We start from the raw sequence: 20,652 nt of genomic DNA, 5'->3' as shown, positions 1-20,652 counted from the left end.
ACTAGCTTGGCAGGGGGATGGGAACCCAGGAGAGGGTTCTGAGCTAGTTAGAGTGGGTGAGAGCTCAGATGAACAGAACCCCAAGAAAGGATGCAAAAGGCAGGAGGCAACAGAGCAGAGTATCACTGGGGTAAGTATAAACCACAAGGTGATAGGAAGGGACAATATGTATGAATATAAAGGGGCTGCAGGAGGGGTCAAAACTAAAAATCATGGTTTAAAAACTAGTATTAAAACACTTTACCTAAACGCACGCAGCATTCGAAACAAAGTAAATGAGTTGACGGCACAAATCATTACAAATGGGTATGATTTGGTGGCCATTACAGAAACGTGGTTGCAGGGTGGCCAAGACTGGGAATTAAACATACAGGGGTATCTGACAATTCGGAAGGATAGACAAGAAGGGAAAGGAGGTGGGGTAGTTCTGTTAATAAAGGATGATATCAGGGCATTTGTGAGAGACGATATTGGCTCTAATGAACAAAATGTTGAATCATTGTGGGTGGAGATTAGAGATAGTAAGGGGAAAAAGTCACTGGTGGGTGTAGTTTATAGGCCCCTAAATAATAACTTCACGGTGGGGCGGACAATAATCAAGGGAATAATGGAGGCATGTGAAAAAGGAACGGCAGTAATCATGGGGGGTTTTAACCTACATATCGATTGGTCAAATCAAATTGCACGGGGTAGCCTGGAGGAGGAATTCATAGAATGCATACGGGATTGTTTCTGAGAACAGTATGTTACAGAACCTACAAGGGAGCAAGCTATCTTAGGTCTGGTCCTGTGTAATGAGACAGGAATAATAAACGATCTCCTAGTAAAAGATCCTCTCGGAATGAGTGATCACAATATGGTTGAATTTGTAATACAGATTGAGGGTGAGGAAGTAGTGTCTCAAGCGAGCGTACTATGCTTAAACAAAGGGGATTACAGTGGATGAGGGCAGAGTTGGCTAAAGTAGACTGGGAACACAGACTAAACATTGGCACAATTGAGGAACAGTGGAGGACATTTAAGGAGCTCTTTCATAGTGCTCAACAAAAATATATTCCAATGAAAAAGGGCGGTAAGAGAAGGGATAACCAGCTGTGGATAACCAAGGAAATAAAGGAGAGTATCAAATTAAAAACCAATGCGTATAAGGTGGCCAAGGTTAGTGGGAATCTAGAAGATTGGGAAATTTTAAACGACAGCAAAGAATGACTTAGAAAGCAATAAAGAAAGGAAAGATAGTTTACGAAAGTAAACTTGCGCAAAACATAAAAACAGATAGTAAAAGCTTTTACCGATATATAAAACGGAAAAGAGTGACTAAAGTAAATGTTGGTCCCTTAGAAGATGAGAAGGGGGATTTAATAATGGGAAATGTGCAAATGGCTGAGCCCTTGAACAATTATTTTGCTTCGGACTTCACAATGGAAGACACAAAAACCATGCCAAAAATTGCTGGTCACGGGAATGTGGGAAGGGAGGACCTTGAGACAATCACTATCACTAGGAGGGTAGTGCTGGACCGGCTAATGGATCACAAGATAGACAAGTCCCCTGGTCCTGATGAAATGCATCCCAGGGTATTAAAAGAGATGTCAGAAGTTATAGCAGATGCATTCATTATAATCTACCAAAATTCTCTGGACTCTGGGGAGGTACCAGCGGATTGGAAAGCAGCTAATGTAACGCCTCTGTTTAAAAAAGGGGGCAGACAAAAGGCAGGTAACTATAGGTGGTTAGTTTAACATCTGTAGTGGGGAAAATGCTTGAAGATATCATTAAGGAAGAAATAGCGGGACATCTAGATAGGAATAATGCAATCAAGCAGACGCAACATGGATTCATGAAGGAGAAATCATGTTTAACTAATTTACTGGAATTCGTTGAGGATATCAGGAGCATGGTGGATAGAGGAGTACCAATGTATGTGGTGTATTTAGATTTCCAAAAGGCATTCGATAAGGTGCCACACAAAAGGTTACTGCAGAAGATAAAGGTACGCGGAGTCAGAGGAAATGTATTCGCATGGATCGAGAATTGGCTGGCTAACAGAAAGCAGAGAGTCGGGATAAATGGGTCCTTTTCCGGTTGGAAATCGGTGGTTAGTGGTGTGCCACAGGGATCGGTGCTGGGACCACAACTGTTTACAATATACATAGATGACCTGGAAGAGGGGACGGAGTGTAGTGTAACAAAATTTGCAGATGACACAAAGATTAGTGGGAAAGCGGGTTGTGTCGAGGACACAGAGAGGCTGCAAAGAGATTTAGATAGGTTAAGCGAATGGGCTAAAGTTTGGCAGATGGAATACAATGGCGGAAAATGCGAGGTCATACACCTTGGGAAAAAAACCAGTAAAAGGGAATATTATTTGAATGGGGAGAAATTACAACATGCTGAGGTGCAGAGGGACCTGGGGGTCTCCTTGTGCATGAATCCCAAAAAGTTAGTTTGCAGGTGCAGCAGGTAATCAGGAAGGCAAATGGAATGTTGGCCTTCATTGTATTCCATCTGCGAGAGGGATGGAGTACAAAAGCAGGGAGGTCCTGCTGCAACTGTACAGGGTATTGGTGAGGCCGCACCTGGAGTACTGCGTGCAGTTTTGGTCACCTTACTTAAGGAAGGATATACTAGCTTTGGAGGGGGTACAGAGACAATTCACTAGGCTGATTCCGGAGATGAGGGGGTTACCTTATGATGATAGATTGAGTAGACTGGGTCTTTACTCGTTGGGGTTCAGAAGGATGAGGGGTGATCTTTAGAAACATTTAAAATAATGAAAGGGATCGACAAGATAGAGGCAGAGAGGTTGTTTCCACTGGTCGGGGAGACTAGAACTAGGGGACACAGCCTCAAAATATGGGGGAGCCAATTTAAAACCGAGTTGAGAAGGAATTTCTTCTCCCAGAGGGTTGTGAATCTGTGGAATTCTCTGCCCAGGGAAGCAGTTGAGGCTAGCTCATTGAATGTATTCAAATCACAGATAGATAGATTTTTAACCAATAAGGGAATTAAGGATTATGGGGAGCGGGCGGGTAAGTGGAGCTGAGTCCACAGCTAGATCAGCCATGATCTTGTTGAATGGCGGAGCAGGCTCCAGGGGCTAGATGGCCTACTCCTGTTCCTAATTCTTATGTTGTTATGATCAGCACGAGAGGCAGAGCTCAATGACCTTTTCCCCCGCCACTCTCGGAAGTCAAAGATTAATTGCTGCCCCAAGTTAATGAGAGACCGGTTAATGAGAGACCAGTTAATGAGAGACCGGTTAACGGGAGATTGGTTAACGGGAGATTGGTTAATGAAAGACCGGTTAATGAGAGATTGGTTAACGTGAAATTGGCTAATGAGAGGTTGGTTAATGAGAAATTGGTTAATGAGAGATCGGCTAATGAGAAATCCACTTAAGAAAAATTGGTTAATGAGAAATTGGCTAATGAGAGATTGGTTAAGAAGAAATTGGCAAATGAAAAATCAGCTAATGAGAGATTGGGTAACTAGAGATTGGTTAATGGGAGATTGGTTAATGAGAGACACGTTAATGAGAGATTGGCTAATGAGAGATTGGGTAACAAGAGACCGATTAATGAGAGATTGGTTAATGAGAGATTGGTTAATGGGAGGTTGACTAATGAGAGATCGGGTAACGAGAGACCGGTTAATGAGAGATTGGTTAAAGAGAAATCGGCATAAAAAGACCGGATAATGAGAGACCGGTTAATGAGAGACCGGTTAATAAAAGATCGGTTAATGAGAGATCGGTTAATAAGAGATTGGTTAATGAGAAATCAGCTAATGAGAGACCAGTTAATGAGAGACCGGTTAATGAGAGATTGGTTAATGAGAGATCGGTTAACAAGAGATCGACGAGTTAAAGATTAAGGACAGACTGAACCAAGGCTGCCAAGAGTGCTATTACCTGCTGAGCCTCAGCACTAACACATTTGGCAGCAAGGCAACTATTATTAATGCTCCATTACACAACTGTTCCAACATTGCCAACATGTCAAAAAATTGCACTCATGTAATCAACATAATTATATTAATGGAAGCTCAGCTGTATGCTTGTATGAAATATTCTGCTCAGTTGGTTAGTAATATAGGTATGTTCACTCTGATCACTATCCTTATGTCACAACAAACCTTGAGGACTTGCATATATGAATATCACGGTGCTATTCATCATTGGTCAAACAAATCTGTTGATATTCTATCATATTTTTCTTTAAATCCTATCATGCTTCCACGTTGCAAAATGTAGATACTTTACTCATCCATGCCTTTGTTATCCCCAGACTCCCACTATTCCAATGCTCTCCTGTCCGGTCTTCCATCTTCCATCCTCTGTAAACTTCAGCTCATCCAAAACTCTGCTGTCCATATTCTAACCATTCATCCATCACCCGTGTGCTCACTGACCGACATTGGCTCCTCGTCCAGCAACATCGCAAATTGAAATTTCTCATCCTTGTTTTCAAATCCCTCCACAGCCTCGCCCCTCCCTATCTCTGTAACCTCCTTCCCCCTACAACCCTCTGAGATCTCTGCGCTCTTCCAATTCTGGCCTCTTGCGCGTCACCGATTTCCTTCTCTCCACCATTGGTGGTCGTGCCTTCAGCTGTCTAGGCCCCAGGAGGAATTCCCTCCCCGAACCTCGTCACCTCTCTACCTCTTTCTCCTCCTTTAAGACACTCTGTAAAACTTACCTCTTTGACCAAGCTTTTAGCCACCTGTCCTAATATCTCATGTGTCAAATTTTGTTTGGTAACACTCCTATGAAACGCCTTGAGACGTTTTATTATGTTAAGGTGCTATTTAAATGCAAGTTGTTTTTGTTGGGCAGACAGGAGGAAGAGAGATGTTTTTGGGCCTCAGTCAGTACTTGGACAGGCTTCGGGCAAAGTGTAGGTAGGCCTCTGATTTTCCCTTCTCGCCTGTGGGGAAACTTCCATTCTCTCCTCATCTTCGCAGACAAACCTGATGACTTACCCTATGGAGAACTTGCATGTGTAGAAATGCAGTTATTGAACTGCCACGTGCCACTAGAGTTTGCACCACGCAGTCTGGTTTTTGAGTGAGTTGTCCATAACGTTTTATAGTGTACACTGAGACCGAGGCTATGACCCAAGCAGCTATTCTTTTCTGCATGTTTTTCCCTCTTGTGATTTGAGATGCCCATTATTAATAGATTAAACTTTTCAATAAATTTTCATCAGTAGCCAAGCAAACATCATAGAATCGCAGAAGAATAAAGCACAGAAGGAGGCCATTCCGCCCACCATGCCGGTACCGGCACTTTGAAAGAGCTATCTAAATTTTCTCCTTTTCAAGTATTTATCAAATTGTATTTTTGAATACGATTTGATAAATAGTTGAAAAGGAGAAAATTTCAGGCAGCGCATTCCAGATTATAACTGCGAAAATACGTTTCTCCTCATCTCCCCTCTGCTTCTTTTGCCAATTACTGCCTCTGGTAAATGACCCTCCTGTCACAGGAAACAGAATTCCTGATACAATTCTAACCCTCCAATGCCCTCCTTGGGTTTGGGTATCACCGGGTACATAGCTCCACTGGGCAGGCCACATAGTTCGCATGCCAGAAACGAGACTCCCAAAGCAAGCACTCTACTTGGCCCGCTAGTCCAGGAGTTCGGGCAGCATTGGAGAGGCGGGAGTCCGGGGAGCAGTGTCGGAGAGGGCCAGCTGGTGCAGCTGCACAGGCAGAAGGTAAACAAAGAAGTAGAAAGAAATCGAAAGGTGACGTCATAGCCAAGGGGGTAAGTGATTGGCTGGTGATTGGTGAGTAGTTTTTCTTTTTCTTTTCCCTATCAGTAGGTAACCTTTATCATTGTTTGTTGCCAAATTAAGTTAATCTAAGGGTTAAGTCATGGCAGGAGAGCTCGGACACATGTCATGCCCCGCCTATGCTATGTGGGAACTCAGGGATGCTTCCAGTGTCCCTGACGACTACATGTGCGGGAAGTGTACCCTGCTGCAACTCCTGACAGACCGCATTGCGGCACTGGAGCTGCGGGTGGATTCACTCTGGAGCATGCGCGATGCTGAGGATGCCGTGAATAGCACGTTTAGTGAGTTAGTCTTACCGCAGGTAAAGGTTACAAAGACAGATAGGGAATGGGTGACCAACAGGAAGAGCAGTGGAAGAAAGGTAGTGCAGAGGTCCCCTGCGGTCATCCCCCTCCAAAACAGATACACCGTTTTGAGCACTGTTGGGGGGATGACTCATCAGGGCAGGGTAGCAGCAGCCATATCAATAGCACCATGGGTGACTCTGCGGCACAGGAGGGCAGGAAAAAGAGTGAGGGAGCTATAGTGGTAGGGGATTCTATTGTAAGGGGAATAGATAGACCTTTCTGTGGCCGCAACCGAGACTCCAGGATGATATGTTGCCTCCCTGGTGCAAGGGTCAAGGTTGTCTCGGAGCGGTTGCAGGACATTTTGAAGGGGGAGGGTGAACAGCCAGTTGTTGTGGTGTATACAGGTGCTAACGATATACGTAAAAAACGGGATGAGGTCCTACAAGCTGAATTTAGGGAGCTAGGAGTTAAATTAAAAAGTAGGACCTCAAAGGTAGTAAACTCAGGATTGCTACCAGTGCCACGTACTAATCAGAGTAAGAATCGCAGGATAGCTCAGATGAATACGTGGATTGAGGAATGGTGCAAGGGGGAGGGATTCAAATTCCTGGGACATTGGAACCGGTTCTGGGGGAGGTGGGACCAGTACAAACTGGATGGTCTGCACCTGGGCAGGACCGGAACCAATGTCCTAGGGGGAGTGTTTGCTAGTGCTGTTTGGGAGGGGTTAAACTAATATGACAGGGGGATGGGAACCTATGCAGGGAGATGGAGGGCAGTAGAATGGGGGCAGAAGCAAAAGATAGAAAGAAGAAAAGTAAAAGTGGAGGGCAGAGAAGCCCAAGGCAAAAATCAAAAAGGCCCACATGACAGCAAAATTCTAAAAGGGCAAAGTGTGTTAAAAAGACAAGCCTGAAGGCTCTGTGCTTCAATGCGAGGAGCATTCGTAATAAGGTGGACGAATTAACTGCACAGGCAGCAATTAATGAATATGATATAATTGGCATCACGGAGACATGGCTCCAGGGTGACCAAGGCTGGGAACTCAACATCCAGGGGTATTCAACGTTCAGGAATGATAGACAGAAAGAAAAAGGAGGTGGGGTAGCGTTGCTGGTTAAAGAGGAAATTAACGCAATAGTAAGGAAGGACATTAGCTTGGATGATGTGGAATCTGTATGGGTAGAGCTGCGGAATACCAAAGGGCTGAACACGTTAGTGGGAGTTGTGTACAGACCACCAAACAGTAGTAGTGAGGTTGGGGACAGCATCAAACAAGAAATAAGGGATGTGTGCAATAAAGGTACAGCAGTTATCATGGGTGACTTTAATTACATATTGATTGGGCTAACCAAACTGGTAGCAGTGAGGTGGAGGAGGATTTCCTGGAGAGTATTAGTGATGGTTTTCTAGACCAATATGTCGAGGAACCAACTAGCGGGCTGGCCATCCTAGACTGGGTGATGTGTAATGAGAAAGGACTAATTAGCAATCTTGTTGTGCGAGGCCCCTTGGGGAAGAGTGACCAGAATATGGTAGAATTCTTTATTAAGATGGAGAGTGACATAGTTAATTCAGAGACTAGGGTCCTGAACTTAAGGAAAGGTAACTTCGATGGTATGAAACGTGAATTGGTTAGAATAGACTGGCGAATGATACTTAAAGGGTTGACAGTGGATAGGCAATGGCAAACATTTAAAGATCACATGGATGAACTTCAACAATTGTACATCCCTGTCTGGAGTAAAAATAAAACGGGGAGGGTGGCTCAACCGTGGCTAACAAGGGAAATTAAGGATAGTGTTACATCCATGGAAGAGGCATATAAATTGGCCAGAAAAAGCAGCAAACCTGAGGACTGGGAGAAATTCAGAATTCAGCAGAGGAGGACAAAGTGTTTAATTAGGAGGGGGAAAATAGAGTATGAGAGGAAGCTTGCCGGGAACATAAAAACTGACTGCAAAAGTTTCTATAAACATGTGAAGAGAAAAAGATTAGTGAAGACAAACGTAGGTACCTTGCAGTCAGATTCAGGTGAATTAATAATGGGGAACAAAGAAATGGCAGATCAGTTGAACAAATACTTTGGTTCTGTCTTCATGAAGGAAGACACAAATAACCTTCCGGAAGTACCAGGGTACCGAGGCTCCAGTAAGAAGGAGGAACTGAAGGATATCCCCATTAGGCCGGAAATTGTGGTCGAGAAATTGATGGAATTGAAGGCTGATAAATCCCCGGGGCCTGATAGTCTGCATCTCAGAGTACTTAAGGAACTGGCCCTAGAAATAGTGGATGCATTGGTGATCATTTTCCAACAGTCTTATCGACTCTGGATCAGTTCTTATGGACTGGACGGTAGCTAATGTAACACCACATTTTAAAAAAGGAGAGAGAAAACGGGGAATTATAGACCGGTTAGCCTGACATCAGTAGTGGGGAAAATGTTGGAATCAATTATGAAAGATGAAATAACAGCGCATTTGAAAAGCAGTGACAGGATCGATCCAAGTCAACATGGATTTATGAAAAGGAAATCATGATTGACAAACCTTCTGGAATTTTTTTGAGGATGTAACTAGTAGAGTGGACAAGGGAGAACAAGTGGATGTGATGTATTTGGACTTTCAAAAGGCTTTTGACAAGGTCCCACACAAGAGATTGGCGTGCAAAATTAAAGCGCATGGCATTGGGGGTAATGTACTGATGTGGATAGAGAACTGGTTGGCAGACAGGAAGCAGAGAGTCGGGATAAACGGGTCCTTTGCAGAATGGCAGGCAGTGACTAGTGGGATGCCGCAGGGCTCAGTGCTGGGACCCCAGCTATTTACAATATACATTAATAATTTGAGTGTAATATCTCCAAATTTGCAGATGACACTAAGCTGCGTGGTGGTGTGAACCGTGAGGAGAACGCTAAGAGGCTGCAGGGTGACTTGGACAGGTTAGGTAAGTGCGCAAATGCATGGCAGATGCAGAATATGTGGATAAATGTGAACTTATCCACTTTGGAGGCAAAAACACGAAGGCAGAATATTATCTGAATGGTGGCAGATTAGGAAAAGGGGAGGTGCAATGAGACCTGGGTGTCATGGTACATCAGTAATTGAAAGTCGGCATGCAGGTACAGCAGGCGATGAAAAAGGCAAATGATATGTTGGCCTTCATAGCTAGGGGGTTTGCGTATAAGAGCAGGGAGGTCTTACTGCAGTTGTACAGGGCCTTGGTGAGGCCTCACCTGGAATATTGTGTTCAGTTTTGGTCTCCTAATCTGAGGAAGGACGTTCCTGCTATTGAGGGAGTGCAGTGAAGGTTCGGCAGACTGATTCCCGGGATGGCTGGATTGACATATGAGGAGAGATTGGATTGACTGGGTCTTTATTCACAGGAGTTTAGAAGGATGAGAGAGGATCTCATAGAAACATATAAAATTCTGACGGGACTGGACAGGTTAGATGCAGGAAGAATGTTCCCGATGTTGGGGAAGTCCAGAACCAGGGGACACAGTCTAAGGATAAGCGGTAAGCCATTTAGGACTGAGATGAGGAGAAACTTCTTCACTCAGAGAGTTGTTAACCTGTGGAATTCCCTACCACGGAGAGTTATTGATGCCAGCTCATTGGAGATATTCAAAAGGGAGTTAGATATGGCCCTTACGGCTAAAGGGATCAAGAGGTATGGAGAGAAAGCAGGAGCGGGGTACTGAGGTGAATGATCAGCCATGATCTTATTGAATGGTGGTGCAAGCTCGATGGGCCGAATGGCCTACTCCTGCACCTATTTTCTATGTTTCTATGTTTCTAACTCGCCCACGGCAAATGAGTCAAATGTGGGTAGCGTAAATGTTACAAAGATACCCTCAAAGCTTCCCTGATAAAGACCACCCTAAGTGGAGTAATTGCATCCAGGAGGGCGCTGAGCTCCTCGAGTATCGTCACCGAGAGCATGCAGAATTCAGGCAAGCGCAGGCAGCGGAAAGAGCATGTGGCAAACCAGGCTCCTTGCCCACCCTTCCCCTCAACCACTGTCTGTCCCACCTGTGACGGAGACTGTGGTTCTCGTATTGGACTGTTCAGCCACCTAAGAACTCATGCTAAGAGTGGAAGCAAGTCTTCCTCGATTCCGAGGGACTGCCTATGACGATGATGATTTTGAAAGACTACTCCTCTTCCAGACTTATGAACAACTATTCTCTCGAACTCGACATGACCATAAATGCTGAGAATAGCTGAGTGGCAAGGGAGCAAAACTGCTCCTCATTTACAAATTCTCTCGCACTAAATTCTGCCTCTTAACTCTTGTCCTCTCCACCAAGGAACCTCCTTGTTAGCTGAGAATTGCGTGTTTTTGCTTTTTATAAGGAGCAATGCCTTTGCGAAAATGTGTGGGACGGTGAGGGGTCATTTTAACGAACCCGCCCAGCGGGAAGCTGACGGGATTGTTTTGACTCCCCCATTCGACTGGGCGGCAGATTCTGGCTGTTAAAAATGATCCCCACGGTGTATGGATTTAGAGGGTCGAGAGTTACATATCATTTTTAATCATGCTGTGGTTACGCACAGTTAATATGATGCATTTTAAAACACATATTGGATCCTCAGCATGCTCTTCTGTTTCAGTCAGGAAAAAATCCCTAATTTTTATTGACTTCTATCCTTTCCACTTTGAGTGGCTTGATACCCAGTGCCCAGCAGTCCCACGTTCTAGCTCACATCTGTCACCAATTCTCCAGTAGTCCGATAGTACAATTGAACATTCTCATCCTTGAGTTCAAATCCCAACTTGGCCCTCGTCCCTCCCTATCACTGTAATCTCCTCCAGCCCTGCAACCCTCCCAGATCTCTGCGCTCCTCCAATTCTGGCCTCTGTGCATCCCAGATTTCCATCGTTCCACCATTGACGGCCGTGCCTTCAGCTGTCTGGGCCCTAATCTCTGAAATTCCATCCCTAAACCTCTCCGCCTCTCTTTTCTCCTTTAAGATGCTCCTTAAAACCCACCTCTTTGACCAAGCTTTTGCTCATCTGTCCTAATATTTCTATATCTGGCTCAGTGACAAATTTTGTTTGATCATCACTCCTGTGAAGCGCCTTGGGATGTTTTACTATGTTAAAGGCATTATATGAATGCAAGTTGTTATTATGTAGCTGCACTGGTCTAGGAGATGTATTAGTAAGCAGCTGCACTCTGGCTTCCATTCTCAGACCTATCTATGTTAATGCAGGGCTGCTTCAAGAAAGGAACAATATCAACAACAACATATATTTTGCTCCTTTAACGTAGTGAACGTCCCAAGGTGCTTCACAGGAGTATTATGAGACAAAATATTTGACACCGAGCCACATAAGGACAAATTAGGGCAGATGACCAAAAGCTTGGTCAAAGAGGTAGACTTTAAGGAGCATCTTGAAGGAGGAAAGAGAGATAGAGAGATGGAAAGGTTTAAGCAGGGGATTCCAGAGCTCGGGGCAGAGGCAACAGAAGGCACGGTCACCAATGGTTGAGCGATTATAATCAGGGATGCTCAAGAGGGCAGAATTAGAGGAACACAGGCATCTCAGGGGGGTTGTGGGGCTGAAAGAGATTACAGTGATAGGGAGGGACAAGGCCATGGAGGGAATTGTAAACACGGATGAAAATTTTGAGAGCGAGGCGTTGCTTAACCCGAGCCAATGTAGGTCAGCGATCACAGGGGTGATAGGTGATCAGGACTTGGTGCGATTTAGGACACGGGCAGCCGAGTTTTGGATCACCTTTAGTTTATTTAGGGTAGAATGTAGGAGGTCAGCCAGGAATGCGTTGGAATAGTCAAGTCTGGAAGTAACAAAGGCATGGATGAGGGCTTCAGCAGAGGATGAGCTGAGGCAAGGGTGGAGACGGGCGGTGTTACGGTGGTGGAAATTGGCGGTCTTAATTATGCTGCGGCTATGTGGTTGACAGTTCATTTCAGGGTCAAATAAGACACCAAAGTTGCGAACAGTCTGGTTCAGCCTCAGACAGGAGTTGGGGAGAGGGATGGAGTCTGCGTCTAGGGAATGGAGTTTGTGGCCGAGACCAAAAACAATAGCTTTGGGCTTCCCCATATTTAATTGAAGAAAATTTATGGAAAATGACATAAAATTTATAATTGAGGATTCATTTTTCACCAACGGATGTTGCGAGGACACGGTTTACAAAGCTACTTCTGGATGTTGAACCTTCCTTGATTGCTATCCTGTGACCCTGATGGAAAGTGCATCTGTGTGAATACTGGGGAAAACAGGGGGGGGGGGTCAACGTTCTTTCCATTTGACCAAAAAACTCACCCGTGTTCAAAACAGAAAATCTGATTTTGTTCTCGCATCAAATTAATGAGGCGAGGAATTCCATCCTCTCGTGAAGACGGATTTAGACTTGGGTGCAATGCCCTGAGTGCATTAGCATAGTGACACTCTCCTGTCTAAGCTTACACATGATGAATGACCACTTGGAGGAGGTGCTCGAGTCCTTGCAGTATCTGCGGAATCACACCCAACAGGAGTCAGCACTTTCAGGAGAGGAATGGGATTGTTCTCCTTCGAGCAGAGAAGGTCAAGGGGAGATGTGATAGAGGTGTTCAAAATGATGAAAGGTTTTGAAAGAGTGAATAGGGAGAAACAGTTTTCACTGGCGGAGGATCGGTAACCAGAGGACACAGACTTAACGTAATTGGCAAAAGAACCAGAGGGGAGATGAGGAAACGTTTCTTTATCTGCAAGTTATTGTGATCTGGAATGCACTGCCTGAAAGGGTGGTGGAAGCAGATTCAATAGTAACTTTCAAAAGGGAATTGGATTATAGACTTGAAAAGGGAAAAAGAATTCTATGCTATGGGGATAGAGCAGCAGAGTGGGACTAATTGGATAGCTCTTTCAAAGATGGGCCGAATGTATGATTCTATGATTTTATGAATGGTCAAAATGGGGAACTGAATAATAACTGGAACTTCTTTTCTGATTTTGTAAACACATGGGGCTGGATTTTCCGGTCCTTTGCGCTCTGGGTTTCGCCCCGGAGCGGCGTGAAAGGCGGCGGTGAGGTCCCCGGTGCCCCACCGCGATTCTCCGGTCGGGTTTTGTGGCAGCGCTGAGCAGCACCGCCCAGAAGAGCTGTGCTGGGTGTGCAACACCCCTGGTTGCGACACTAGCGTGAATTTTGCGTCTTGCCTGACCCGTCCGCTCGGAGGTGCGCTGCAATGATCGCCTGCGAAGCCATGCCGAGGGCGGTGAGGAAGGTAAATACTACAAAAGTAAGTGCGAGTATTTTTTGATTTTAATTTTTGTGTGACTTGTGTTGTGGTGGCGTGGGCAAAGTTTTAGGAATGTTCTGTGTTTTTTTTGGATCCCCCCCCCCATTGTTAGAGAGCCAAAACTGATTGCCCATTTTATAGTACTGCACAAACTAAAAATTACCCCCCCCCCCCCCCCCCCCCCCCCCCCCCACCTATCTCTGTAACCTCCTCCAGCCCTGAAACCCTCCCAGATCTCTACGCTCCTCCAATTCTGGCCTCTTGCACATCCCCAAGTTCCTTCATGCCACCATTGGCGACCGTTCCTTCAGCTGCCTGGGCCCTAAGCTCTGGAATTCCTTCCCCTAACCTCTCCGCCTCTATCTCTCTCCTCCTTTAAGATGTTCCTTAAAACCTACCTCTTTGACCAAGCCTTTGGTCACCTGTCTTCATGTCTCCTTATGTGGCTTGGGGTCAAAATTATGTCCAATAATCGTTACTGAGAAATGCCTTGGGATGTTTTACTACATTAAAGGCATTATATAAATGCAAGTTATTATGATAATTTTAGCATAAAAGTAGTTGTTATGTAAAATATCAGTGGAAAGTGTTAATGGACGTAGTTGGTGCTTATTTGTTGCTGATTTGAAAGATTCCTCCTCCTCCAAAAGTGTAGTGGAAACATTAGTGAAGATCCCCCTTTAAAACTCACCTCTTTGACCAAGATGTAAGCGTCCTTCCTAATGCCACCTTCTTGGGCTTGGTGTCTATTTCTGTCTGATTACGTTTCTGTAAAGTGCCATGGGATGATTTGATTTCTACGTTAAAGGCATAACGTAAATGTTGGATTGAACAATGAGCCAGCTGTTATCCTCTATGCGACAACCTGTACCTTGAACTCTCGTGTTACCTGTGGATCCCTGTCGATCCTGCTGGGGTCCCGCTCATAACTCTCTGCGTAGATCCTGATTGTAGATCCCATACTCCCAGTCCCACTCAGCCTAAAGATGAGTCTGGAACCATCCGTGAACGTCAACCGCAGCCCCTGTGAGAAGAGAATTGAAGGCTTTAGTCACCACAAAGCACTTTTTTACTGGGCAAGGGTGTCCACTGGTAGCCTTGATGTGTAACAGAGCCAAATCTGTCTGCGTGGCTCGATCTGATGTTTCAAAAGGAAGAGGTGACAGTGACTGTCTTGACACATCGCTGGAATTCTTGCAGTGCTGTGTGACAGCTGAGAATAGATCAGACACAGTGGCCAGGAAGAGTCCCAGACAATACCATTCTCAAATCGCAGGATATCAGCTCCAACAGGAAGCACTGATTGGAAACGGGTCACCTACCCGTGGTTCATTTACCTCACAGCATAGCTGGTGATGGCAGCATCCAACCTATGGATAAACCAGGCACAGGGTTGCCAACTCTCCAGGATTGTCCTGGAATCTCCAGGAATTAAAGATTAAGGTGGGGAGGGGGCGGAAATTGCTTCCTTCTTTAAGGCCCGTTTCTGCGTCTATGTGGCGGTAATGGGGCAGTAAGGCCTTTCCGACCAGGGGCAGGCGGCAGGGCCGACACATCTGCAATTGCCCCCGTGCTGGGGGTGGCAGGAACAGGTTTCCGCCGCGCCTCGTGCATCCGCCATGCCCGGCGCGCCGACCCCTTACCGCCCCATGGGGGAAATTGCCCCGCGGGAGCGCAGCCGCTACCGGTCGGTGCCTCTGACAGCTTCGCGCGGCACTGATGGACACCACCCTGTTCCTGACCCGAACCCGCCCGTACTCTGCCTCAAGCAGCGCCCCAAAGTGCTGGGAGGCAATGTCGGAGTTAAAGAGCTGAATTTTCTGGTTCCTCCCTCTGGCTCCTGCCGGGCAGTAAATTTCCGGATAAATCAAAATGCCCTCCCCAATTTCCCACTGAGGGCAATTTCGGCCCCTTAACTCCTGAACACTGCTGCGAGCAAGACCCGGGAGAAAAATCACAGGGACACTTAAAAAAAAAGCAGTTTTTTTTTTCATCTCCTTTGAAGAATGTTGTTTCTTCATTCTGAAAATATTGGAGATGGGGAAAAAGGTCCTTTGATTGGCAATCAAGAAGCATCCAATCAGCTAATGGTAAACCTGTTTGTGCCCAATTGGACGTGAGAAGGCGGGGCACTGAGACGATGAACGCGTTGGTGAAGTGGGAGGTCATGTGATGAAACCTCCTGGAATACCTCCACTGGTAACCCTAACTGGGCAGTGCTGTCACCTCCATAGACACCAAGGGGTTAGATTTTCCACTTGCCACCAAGTGTCAAGCTGACATGGTGCATCAAGTGCCTGTTCTAGAAACCACCCAATTTTCATTTATCCCTCAACCAACATCACTAAAATAGATGACCTGAGATTTTGATTCTGATGCAGACATTAAAGAAAGAACTACATTTATATATCGTCTTTCACACACTCACTACGTCCCAGTGCACTTTACAGCCAATGAAGTACTTTTTGAGGTGTAGTCATTGTAATGTAGCAGCCAATTGCGCACAGCAAGATCCCACAAACAGTAATGTAATAAATGACTCGATAATTTGCTTTTGCGATGTTGGTTGAGGGATAAATATTGGCCAGGACACTGGGGAGAACTCCTTTGCTCTACTTTGAAATAGTGCCATGGGATCTTTTACACCTACTTGAGAGGACAGACTGGCATCTCTGACAGTGTGGTACTCCCTCAGTACTGCACTGGGAGGGTCAGTCTAGATTATGTGCTCAAGTCTCTGGAGTGGGACTTGAACCCATGACCTTTATGACACAGAGATGAGAGTGCTACCCACTGAGCCACAGCTGGCACAGAACTGGAACATTTATAAGAGAGAAGGATGCACCAGAATTGTAATTAGTGAATGTCGGAGTATGTTTTTATTGAAGAAATATTGAAAATTCCCTGAAGCTTTCACTGATTATATAAACATTTACGTTTGACACATTGTTTTCAGTTAGAATGAACAAATACTTAAATTAAATCCTTCAAAAGTTGGCTGAAAGTAACATTGAGAAAATGAAATGGTCCAGAAAGAGGGTGTGTTTATAAAGCTTATGAGGAAAAGTAAGTCAAACTATATTTATAAATGTGTACGTGCACTTGTGGGAACAGTATTTGTGCTGATCAAGGTTAGAGTTAGATCATGTGATCTCCGGGACTGGTTTTGATCGCCTGAGGGGGTCAGTGAGGAATGTTCCAGAGTATTTATCCCTTCTTGGCCCTAGATTTTTCTCTCTTTTTTTTGCCTCTCCCAGGATGTTATATGGCTGGGTGTGAGCTGGGGGGAAGTGGTGGAGTTGGGGGAGAGGGAGCAGGGAAGGGTCGAGTCATGATGCTCCCTCCAGCTACTATGGGGTGTGGGGGTCATTTCCTGCCCAGCAAATTCCTACATTCATATGAGAGGAACATTTTCCACCTTTTACATTCAGAGTCGGGTTGAGTACAGACGGGCCAGAGTAAAACTGTCTCTGACTTTAGAGCTTGGTCTAAACTTCGCAAAGCAGCAGCCAAGAAAGTGACAATGAAGGGTGGCAAGAAGCAGAGAAGCTGGAGGAGAGAGTTACTCCATCTACAAGGTGATCAAGCAAGTTCACCCCGACACCACCATCTCTACCAAAGCCATGAACATCGTAAACCCCCTCGTGATCGATATCTGCCAGCTCGTTTTTTTAATTCATTCATGGGATGTGGCCATCACTGCCAAGGCCAGCATTTATTGCCCATCCCTAATTGCCCTTGAGAAGGTGGTGGTGAGCTGCCTTCTTGAACCGCTGCCGTCCTTGTGGTGAAGGTACTCCCACAGTGCTGTTAGGGAGGGATTTCCAGGATTTTGACTTGGCGACGATGAAGGAACGGTGATATACTTCCAAGTCAGGATGGTGTGTGACTTGGAGGGGAACGTGGAGGTGATGGTGTTCCCATGCACCTGCTGCCCTCGTCTTTCAAGGTGGTAGAGGTCTCAGGTTTTGGACGAGCTGGTGAAGAAGCCATGGTGAGTTGCTGCATTGCATCTTGTAGATGGTACACACTGCAGCCACGGTGCGTTGGTGGTGGAGGGAGTGAATGTTTAAGGTGGTGGCTGGGGTACCAATCAAGCATGGTGGGTGAAGATTCCTGCCTGGCTTTTGTTACAACAAGTATTCGACTGTCAGCTCCTGGGAGAACCAGAAGCTGTATGCCTGCTGCTGCCTGAGAGAGCTAGCCATGTCGGAAGGGATGAAAGCAGCGACCAAATATCAAGTAAAATTCAACAACTGTACTAAAATAACCCCTCCTTCCCCTTCCCCTCCACCCCCTCACCAGAAAATCAGCTCCCTCTGCACCAGACATCATTGCGGCCTCTCTAATAGGAGTAGGAGGAGGCCATTCAGGCTCTCAAGTCTGTTCCGCCAATCAATTAGACCATGGTTGATCTGCATCTTAACTCCATTTGCCCACATTCCATAACCCTTAATGCTCTTACCCTAGAAAAATCTATCCATGCCGGTTTTTACATTTTTATTTGACCCCTCCAACCGTAACAACTTTTTAGAGGAGAGAGTTCCAGATTTCCACTACCCTTTGTGTGAAGAAATGCTTTGTAACACCACCCCTGAACGGCCTAGCTCTATTTTTAAGGTTATGCCCCCTTGTTCTGGACTCCTCTCAGCAGAGGAAATAGTTTCTCTCTTGTTGACCCCATCAAATCCTTTAATCATTTTAATTAGATCACCCCTTAATCTTCTATATTCAAGGGAATACAAGCCTAGTCTATGCAACCTGCCCTCGTAATTTAACCCGTTAAACCCCAGTATAATTCTGGTGAATCTACACTGCACCCCCTCGAAGGCCATCCTTCCTGAGGTATGGTGCCCAGAACTGAATGCAGTGCTCCAGATGGGGTCTGACCACGGCTCTATACAACTGTAACATAACTTCCCCCTCTTTGTATTCCAGCCTCATTTGAGATAAAGGCCAACATTCCATTAGCCTTTTAAATTATTCTTTGTACTTGTCCACTAATTTCTCGTGATTTCCGTAACTGGACCCCAAATTGTTCTACTCCTCCATTATTCCTAGCTTCTCAACATTTACACAATACTCTGATCTATCTTAGGTCCAAAGTGGATGACCTCACACTTCCCCACATATGAACATAAGAATTAGGAGCAGGAGTAGGCCATTCGGCCCCTTGAGCCTGCTCCGCCATTCAATAAAATCATGGCTGTTCTTCGACCTCAACTCCACTTTCCTGCCCAATCCCCATATTCCTTGATTCCCTTAATATTCAAAAATCTATCGATCTCAGTCTTGAATATACTCAACGACTGAACATCCACAGCCCTCTGGGATAGAGAATTCCAAAGATTCGCAACCCTCTGAGTGAAGAAACTCCTCCTCATCTCAGTCCTAAATGGCCGGTCCCTTATCCTGAGACTATGCCCTCTAGTTCTAGACTCTCCAGCCAGGGGAAACAACCTCATTGAACATCATTCCCTCCAAGGCTTCCAATTTCGTGCCAACTTGTGCCCATTCACACATTGTATCTCGGACTCATGCAACAACCAGAAGCTGGATCTCGACTGGATCAGAGAATCATCAAATAATCTTACAGCACAGAAGGATGCCATTCAACCCATCTTTCCTGTGGCGGATCTTTGAAAGAGCTATCCAATTAGTCCCACTGCCCCTGCTCTTTCCCCCATATCCCTGCAAATTTTTCCTTTTCAAGTATCCATTCCCTTTCAAAAGTTACGATTGAATCTGCTTCCTTTCAGGCAGTGCATTCCAGATCATAACAACTTGTTGTGGTTCTTTTGCCCATGATCGTAAATCTGTGTCCTCTACTTATTTCTGCCACTGGAAACGGCTTCTTCCTATTTACTTTATCGAAACGCCTAATCATTTTGAACACCTGGTCAAACACATGTCACAAGATGACTCAAGCAGCCACTGAGTAGAATCATAGAATCTTAGAATAGTACAGCACAAAAGGAGGCCATTCGGCCCATCGAGTCTGTGCAGGCTCTTTCGAAGAGCAATCCAGTTAGTCCCACTCCCGTTTTTTCCCCATAACCCTGCAATTTTTTCTCCTTCAAGTATTTATCCAATTCCCTTCAGAAAGCTACTATTGAATCTGTCTTCGCCACCATATCGGGCAGTGCATTCCAAATCCTCATTGCGTAAAAACGTTTTTCGTCATGTCACCATTGGTTCTTTTGCCAATCACCTTAAATCTATCTCCTTCAGCCATTGGAAACTGGTTCTCTTTATTTGCTCTATCTAAACCCTTCATGATTTTAAACACCTCTATCAAATCGCCTCTTATTCTTCTCTGCTCTAAAGGAGAATATCGCCAGCTTCTTTAATCTATCCACATAACTATAACCCCTCAACCCTGAAACCATTCTAGTAAAAGTAACTTTTTAACAAGTGCACCATTGCAACCACCCTCCTTTACATATGGTGTCATCACAGGGACATTTATAAAATGAAATGTAAATATTTGGCAAAGAACAAAATGTAGATTTAAAAGTTGGGAAATCGAGACTAAATCCACAAACCCCAATTAGGGAGGATGTAATTAGACCACAAGTACATTTCCTGAGCCTTTTCCTCTGCATTGTTGCTCCACTATATTTTATAATGATGCATAAATTATAATAAATACTGGAATGATAGTATAATTATTGTTAAAACTGGAGCAGCTTACAATTTGTTAGCTATTATATATAGGTTTTTGGAATTCAAACAAATATTAACCCTTTCCTTTTGGTTTCTAAAATAACATTACAGGATTTATTCTGAGAGGCAGCACTCCTCAGGATTGCTAATGTAGTACCTTGTTTAAGAAGGGAGAAAGGGATAGGCCAAGTAATTACAGGCCTGTCAGCCTAACCTCAGTGGTGGGAAAATTATTGGAAAAAATCCTGAAGGATAGGATAAATCTACATTTAGAAAAGCAAGGATTAATCAGGGACAGTCAGCACGGATTTGTTAAGGGAAGGTCATGTCTGATTAACCTGATTGAATTTTTTGAGGAGGTAACCAGGAGGGTCGATGAGGGTAGTGCATGCGATGTAGTATATATGGACTTTAGCAAAACTTTTAATAAGGTCCCACATGGCATACTGGTCGCGCAGGTTAAAGCCCATGGGATCCAGGGCAAAGTGGCTAGTTGGATCCAAAATTGGCTTAGCGATAGGTAGCAAAGGGTAATAGTTGATGGATGTTTTTGTGACTGGAAGGATGTTTCCAGTGGGGTTCCGCAGGGCTCAGTACTGGGTCCCTTGCTTTTTGTGGTATACGTCAATGAT

The 20,652-nt window shown here is 45.1% G+C and overlaps 1 protein-coding gene across 2 annotated transcripts in view; it reads right to left on the bottom strand.

Annotated features, from left to right (window-relative positions):
- The window catches only part of pgm5 (phosphoglucomutase 5), a 296,274-nt gene that overhangs the window by 12,133 nt on the left and 263,489 nt on the right, over positions 1-20,652 (bottom strand). For both annotated transcript variants that reach the window (XM_070887138.1, XM_070887148.1), the window contains one exon: positions 14,244-14,378. In XM_070887138.1, the coding sequence (XP_070743239.1) occupies positions 14,244-14,378 (135 nt within the window). The remainder of the gene's footprint in view (positions 1-14,243; positions 14,379-20,652) is intronic.

This window comes from Pristiophorus japonicus, chromosome 1 (genome assembly GCF_044704955.1).
Source record: "Pristiophorus japonicus isolate sPriJap1 chromosome 1, sPriJap1.hap1, whole genome shotgun sequence".
NCBI classification, from domain to species: domain Eukaryota; kingdom Metazoa; phylum Chordata; class Chondrichthyes; family Pristiophoridae; genus Pristiophorus; species Pristiophorus japonicus.
Note: the sequence above shows the minus strand (reverse complement) of the source record. Positions and strands in the feature narration are given on the sequence as shown.